The sequence below is a fragment of the Embiotoca jacksoni genome, unplaced genomic scaffold, assembly GCF_022577435.1.
Source record: "Embiotoca jacksoni isolate LCO1_2020_lvr unplaced genomic scaffold, fEmbJac1.0.p SCAF_42, whole genome shotgun sequence".
NCBI lineage: Eukaryota > Metazoa > Chordata > Actinopteri > Embiotocidae > Embiotoca > Embiotoca jacksoni.
Window position 1 is genome coordinate 1,799,262 of NW_027185395.1, and position 7,500 is coordinate 1,806,761.

The 7,500-nt window shown below is 46.1% G+C and overlaps 1 protein-coding gene across 1 annotated transcript in view; it reads right to left on the reverse strand.

Moving 5' to 3' along the window:
* The window catches only part of LOC138210036 (WD repeat-containing protein 7), a 107,518-nt gene that overhangs the window by 16,865 nt on the left and 83,153 nt on the right, over positions 1–7,500 (reverse strand). The window contains 3 exon segments of the mRNA XM_069168943.1: positions 1,311–1,393; positions 1,506–1,655; positions 2,729–2,846. Of these exon segments, the coding sequence (XP_069025044.1) occupies positions 1,311–1,393; positions 1,506–1,655; positions 2,729–2,846 (351 nt within the window).

Genomic DNA, 7,500 nt, shown 5'->3' on the forward strand with positions numbered 1-7,500 from the left:
AGAAATTTGAAAGAGGAGGAGGAGGAGGAGGAGTAGGAGGAGGAGTAGGAGGACGAGGAGTAGTAGGAGGAGGAGGAGGAGGAGGAGGAGGAGGAGTAGGAGGGGGTGGGGGAGGGGGGAAGAGGAGGAGGAGGGGAGGAGGAGGAGGAGGAGGTGGACGAGGAGTAGTAGGAGGAGGGGGAGGAGGAGGAGGAGAAGGAGGACTAGTAGGAGGAGGGGGAAGAGGAGGAGGAGGAGCAGGAGAAGGAAGGAGGAGAAGGAGGAGAGGGAGGGGGAAGAGGAGGAGGAGAAGGAGGACTAGTAGGAGGAGGGGGAAGAGGAGGCAGAGGAGGAGGAGAAGGAGTAGGGGAGGAGGAGGAGGAGGAGGAGAAGGAGTAGTAGTAGGAGGAGGGGTGGGGGAGGGGGAAGAGGAGGAGGAGGGGAGGAGGAGGAGGAGGACAAGGAGTAGTAGGAGGAGGGGGAGGAGGAGGAGGAGAAGGAGGACTAGTAGGAGGAGGGGGAAGAGGAGGCGGAGGAGGAGGAGCAGGAGAAGGAAGGAGGAGAAGGAGGAGAGGGAGGGGGGAGGAGGAGGGGGAACAGGAGGAGAAGACAGAGGAGTGGGAGGAGGAGGAGGAGGGGGGAGGAGGGGGAAGAGGAGGAGGAGCGCTGACAGAAGACCGACAGATCAACGTTTCCTGTTCGCTGCAGTCGCTGTTAAAGTACCAACGAGCTCCAACAGTTTCTCAGATGGTTGAACGACGTCTGAAACGTCGTCCCAACACGCTTCGCTGTGATTGGTCGGCTGCGTGGCTTTGTCACTAAACTGGTCTTTTCGTCTCCGTGTGGACTCAGAGACGTCGACTTCCCCTAACAGCTGCTTTCCTACAACAAACTCCTAAAGTGTGTAAAGTGTAAATTAATTTTCTCGGTCTGTAATATATAATATGTTCAGGAGAAGTAGTGATTTGTGGAAAAGCTGTCATATCACGGACACAACAGCTGGTGGCAGAAGTGTGATATTTCATTGTGTTCCTGAAAGTAAACCAGGAAGAGGAAGAACATGAAGCCTCGTTATCTTTCCAGACATTCAAACGTCCAGCTGGTTGCTGAGTCACGTGTTTGTCACCACATACGGTGGAGAGGCGTGTTATTGGAGCGGAGACCACGTCATTACACAAAAACAAGATGTTTATGGAAACACACTCAGCTGCTTCATCCACTGCCCCGAGGCCACCTGTGAGATGACCTCTGACCTCTGACACAGACAGTCAGGGGTCAACTCGCCTTCAGTCGCCCTCGTTCACGTTTCACCAACTCATAAACACACTTACTTGCAAATAGCGGGGAAACACTCCTGCAGTCCTTTCTTCTTCACCAGAGAGCCCTCGATGCAGTACATGATGATGTCCATCACCTGCACGGGAGCAGCACGCATTCATGGCGTAGTTAGGGGAGGACATGTTGTCTATTATCATGATGTCACATGTGACTACGTCATATTATATCTGGTGTGTGAGTTTGTTTACTTCAACCAGGAGGTCCACGACGTCTCCGGGCATCTTCTCGATGAGGATGTCGATCACTCGCAGGATCTCGGTCTTGGCTCGGGCGAGAGTGGTGGTGTGGACGTTCTGCTGCGACTGAGAGTTCGCCTGGGCGGCGTTGAACCGATGAACCTGGAGAACACAAATATACAGACCTGTTATTACTGGAGGAGGGATGGATGGAAGATACGACACAAACCATCCAAACCATTCAACAATGTACTTCACTTCTTTCATCAGCTCCATCGCAATCATTAACGCAAATTCAAGTAAACTCCACCATATTTGCGGGAGGTTGCATTTTATTTAAATTCCTGCGATTTTTCCACCAAAAACATCGTCATCAGAATCTGAGCTGAAAGTATTAAAACATAAAGTAAATCTTTTCAAACTAAACTCTCTTTATTAAGAACAATAACTCCTCATTTCAATCAGAAAGTCTCTGCTCCTGTTTTCATCTCTAAATAAAACTCTCTTCACGGAGGAAACCAGAACAAGAGGAGAAACAGGAAGTGACGGGGTTTGTGGGAAATGTGTTCTTCACATTAAAATGATGATTAAATGTTTGTGATCAGAGGAAGTGATTCCATATTACTGGATGTTAAATGAGTTTTCTCCACACGTCCAGTTGTCAGAGACGTCTCTTTGTTTGTTTCATCCAGCAGGTCTATGTGTTGAATGAACATGAATTAAACAGCATCTAAAGCTCTTATTTTGAAAGGCTGATGTAGTCCTTGTTTCTAGATTCCAGTCACAGACGGTCTGTTCTGGAAACATACGAAGCTTTTAGGACCTTTTAGGAGCTTTTAGGACCTTTTAGCAGCTTTTATCTCCACGTTTCTCCAAGTTCAATAAATACATAAAAAAGATTAGAAATAAAATATTTCTGAGATGTGCAGCAGGATTATTATCAGAGGAAGTGATTACACATTTATTCCTTTATCACGTAGTGCTTTAAATAAATCGCATCTTTTTTTTTTCTCAACCTGCAATTTTTTTCTAAATGAGGCAATTTTACACAAAACAACTCCACAAATTACATCCCCATTTTTGAGAAAATCCACCTAAAAATCAAACACTCAAAAAAACCTCCTGAAATCGTGGAGCGACTGTTTAATGGAGTGGGCGTGGCTTCAGAGTGTGTGTGTGGTTTAGGTGGGTGAGGACATGAAGATATGAGGACATGAAGATATGTGAACACTCACCTCTCTGGCGATGGTGGTGATGAAGGCCGGCGGCCGGGCGGTGGCGATGAGAGAGAGGGCGTGGCGGGAGGAGCGCGCCGAATCTGCCGGTGGGTTGAGGGGTAAACCCATCGTGACACTACGGACAGACGGAAACACGATTCATTCAGATGAACAAACTGTAAATCCAGAATACAGAAACAGGATATCGATTCGAAAGTCTCAGTGAAGTCACTTAAATCTAACGTGATCAGAACATGACTCGCTTCTGAGTTCATCACAACCATCAACCACCAGTGATGTCATCAACCACCAGTGATGTCATCAACCATCAGTGATGTCATCGTTGGTTCATGAACGTTATGAATCCTCCAGTTCAGATTCTGTCCGTCACCATCTTGTTAGTTCGGAGCGGTTTGGAGCAGGAAGTGACCATATTTGGACGAGGTGGGGGAGGAGCCAGAGGTGGATCTGACCGATCTGATTGGAAACCTGGCACCACAGGCCTGTCAATCAAACAGACCTCTAGTGGCACTCGCTGGTATTGCAGCTGAAGACACTTCTGGATCAGAACCATTTTTCAGACCTGAAGCTACGAACTCTTTTATATCCAGTCTGTGGTTCCACCACCTCTGTTAAAAGAAAGCTTTTATTGGGAACTATTTCAGCAGAAGTTTAAAACACATCCACTGCAGTGGTGAGTATTTGTGTCCGCGTCATCACAAAGTGTGTTCTGGGTAATGTTCAATTATTTAGACCATCAGTGGAGCTCTATGGATTAGAGGAATAAGATATCAGGCTTTGGAAACACACACAATACTTTTCTATCGTATATATTCATAGAATAAGATTTGTTGACAATAAGGGAAATATCCAACGTCACCCAGCTTATCCTTTGAAGGGAGATTTTAAACATCTGAAGAGGAAGCGAGGCGTTTAAATGAAGAAAGAGGAGATGAATGTGAGGAGAGCAGCGCAGAGATTAAGTCTTACTAATATATGGAGTGAAGAGATTAGTGGGCAGCTTATAATGTCAAGGCCAAGTCAATGGGAGCCATTCACCAGACGACAGCATAATGGACTCCCACAATGCAACAGGAATTAGACACACACACACCCTAACAGCTGGCCGCACGCTTGAGTGTGTGTGTGTTTGTCTGAGAGAGAGAGAGGGAGGGAGGGAGACCAAGAGGGCGAGCAAGGCCACCTTGTTAACAAATGACTCTGGGGAGGGGCGGGGAGGGGCGGGGAGGGGGGTGTTATGGGTGGACACATCGCAGCTACACATCCTGTAATTAATACTGGTAATATATCGGCAATATATCACCAATATTGAAATGTTTAATTTCACGTGTAGAGGTGTCTGTAATTGGAAACAGTTGCCGTGGTGATAAAAGGCAGCGAGGTTAATAACCAACGCTCAGAACATGTCATGAAATAATCTGGATTATCACTGGAGAACACACGCAAGGGACACGCTTCTAAAACCAGGAAGTTAAGATGACCAATCAAGACATCTGCTACCGGCTCGATCAGTAATATTCAACCAATTAGATTACAAATTTATTTAAATAATCCAAAGAGATAAAAGTGAAACTAAAAAGTAGTTTTATTACAAAGAAAATACAAAAACACAAAAACACACGTGGATTAAAGTGGCCGCGATGAAATGACTCAGATGTGATGAACTCTCCAAGGAGTGTGTGAGGAGCTGACAGGAAACACACACACACACACACACACACACACACACACACACACACACACACACACACACACACACACACACACACACACTGAACCCTGTGTGTGTGTGAACCTGGAAACATGACTGCATTCACAGCCAATATCACGCTGACATTATCCAGTCAATACTGAGTCTCTCTCACACACACACACACACACACACACACACACACACACACACACACACACACACACACACACGGAGCTCTGCAGTATTGATTTTAGTGTGTGAGGGAGGAGTGAATAACCTCGGTCACATGACGCGTCACCGCTGACTGACTGTTTACAGACGTGCCGACTGCTTGTCAGCGAGCAGCTGGAAGCTTTTCTGATTTACCGACTGCTTTCTGAAGCGGTTTCACTCCAGCTGACGCTCTTTCAGTCTTCTGGGCCTTACAGACCCGAACCATAGAGACGCGCCTCAAACATCGTCCCATCGTTCTGCTTCTGATGTGGAAGTGCAAGTTGACTTTGATTTACTAATCAGCTCCCTGACTTGATTAACTAGCTGGTTAAGTGACTGACTTGATTAACTAGCTGGTTATGTGACTGACTTGATTAACTAGCTGGTTATATGACTGACTTGATTAACTAGCTGGTTAAGTGACTGACTTGACTAACTAGCTGGTTAAGTGACTGACTTGATTAACTAGCTGGTTATATGACTGACTTGATTAACTAGCTGGTTAAGTGACTGACTTGACTAACTAGCTGGTTAAGTGACTGACTTGATTAACTAGCTGGTTATGTGACTGACTTGATTAACTAGCTGGTTATGTGACTGACTTGATTAACTAGCTGGTTATATGACTGACTTGCTGAAGGCGAGCTCATTTATTCACGAACTGAACTGAGCAGCTGATGGAGCTGATTGACCGGCTGGTTTAAGAACGGGCACGCTGACTGTTCTGCCTGCTGATCTGAGGGACAGTTTTCTCAGTAATTGACTGACTGAATAATTCAACGGTTGACCGAGTCTCTGACACAACAGCTAGTTGATGGATGAAAATCCGTTTACGGTCGGGACGGACATTTCAAGCACAACTACGATTGGATAGCTCTCTGTTTCCTCTTCATTAATGTTATGAAGGACGGCTGTCGTTGTTTTGTTCGCACCAGGACATCGAGTACCGCGACAGTTTAACCTAAAAACCTCCGGACCCCTGAAAGCAGCGTCGTCTTCGTCTCCGTTATTTCATAGCAGCTGGCAGGCAGCTGTTAGGCGCATTATCGCCACCTTCCGACGGGAGGAACACATTACAACCGGGCGACGTAAAAACAGGAAATCAGGAGGAATGATAGTCGCATCGATTATGTAGATTATTACGACGATTCGAATATTAAAATTTCGTGCCCCGTCCGTTGTTTACAGTTTAACATCTGGACAGTTTCTTACTTTATCTTCTGGGACTGTTGAACAAAAGTCTTTCATCGGAAACTTGCTTTCAGGTATAAATGGAAGTTAGCAAAAGACACCCACCCACCCCCACCCCCACCCACACCCACCCACCCACCCACACACACACACACCCACACCCACACACCCACCCACACACACACACCCCCACCCCGACCCACCCACCCCCACCCCCACACACCCACCCACCCCCACCCCCACCCACACACACACCCACCCACACACACACCCACACCCACACACCCACACACACCCACCCACACACACACACACCCACCCCCACCCCACCCACACACACACACACCCACACCCACACACACACCCACACCCACACACACACCCACCCACCCACACACACACACCCACACACACACACACACCCACACACACACCCACACCCACACACACACCCACCCACCCACCCACACACACACACCCACACACCCACACCCACCCCCACTCACACACACACCCACACCCACCCACCCACACCCACCCCCACTCACACACACACCCACCCACCCACACCCACACACCCACCCCCACCCCCACCCACACCCACCCCCACCCACACCCACACACAGATCATAATGGCTCAGCACCAGTGTTTTTCTGATCATTGTTTTTCTGTCGAAGGTTCCAGTTGGTTTCGTGAGTCGACATCCAACAACAACAACAACAACATGTATTTATCACAACATGACACACAGATTACCAAAACATTCATTTACCTCTGCATGACAAATACTATTTTCTTTTTCCAAAACCCACATATTGACAAAAAAAGCACAATGTTATAAGAGATGTGTTTATCTCTGCGAATCGAACCCAAACCGGAGGCGTGTGTTTATCTCTGCGGTGGCGTCTGCAGACATGTCGCGCTCTGATTGGACGACAGCAGCAAGGAAATTCAAAACTTCTGAAGTTTAAAAGACTTTTTTCAACACCAGCAGTTTTCTGAAATAATCTGGTATCATATTTAACTTCTGTAACAAAGAACAGCATAAGATTGCTATGAGTCATGTGTCTGTATCAGCATGTGTTCGCCTGTAGTTCAGCAGGAATACTAAAAACACACCGACCACCTCGAGGTTTTATAAACTTTAATACTAATAAATCTAATTTTACGGTAAAAAATCTTTCATCCATTTAAATTGTTTTACATGACTCTGATGACTCATCAGACTTGTGCAGGATCAAAACATGTCTCTTTACTTTATCCTTTAACTAGCTTTATTTTATATTTAAACTTTATTTGTGTTTAATTTTATGCATTTCATCTTTTCTTATGTATCTCGTTTCTTTTCTGTATTTTTAAATGTTCCTTTATATCCGTTTTTATGTCAAACACTGGATGTACTTTTAAAGAACTTTGAGCTGCATTTCTTGTATGAAAGGTGCTCGACAAAAAAAGTATTATCATTGTTATTATTATTATTAAAAGAGACGTGAAATTGTTACTGTGTGTGTCAGCGTCATGACGACCTTCACATTCAAAAGTGACTCAGGTGTTTATTCAGACAGGAACATCATTTATACAAGGTGGATGTCTGAGAGGCTTCAACCTACAAGAAAAGGTGCAACACACACACACACACACACACACACACACACACACACACACACACAC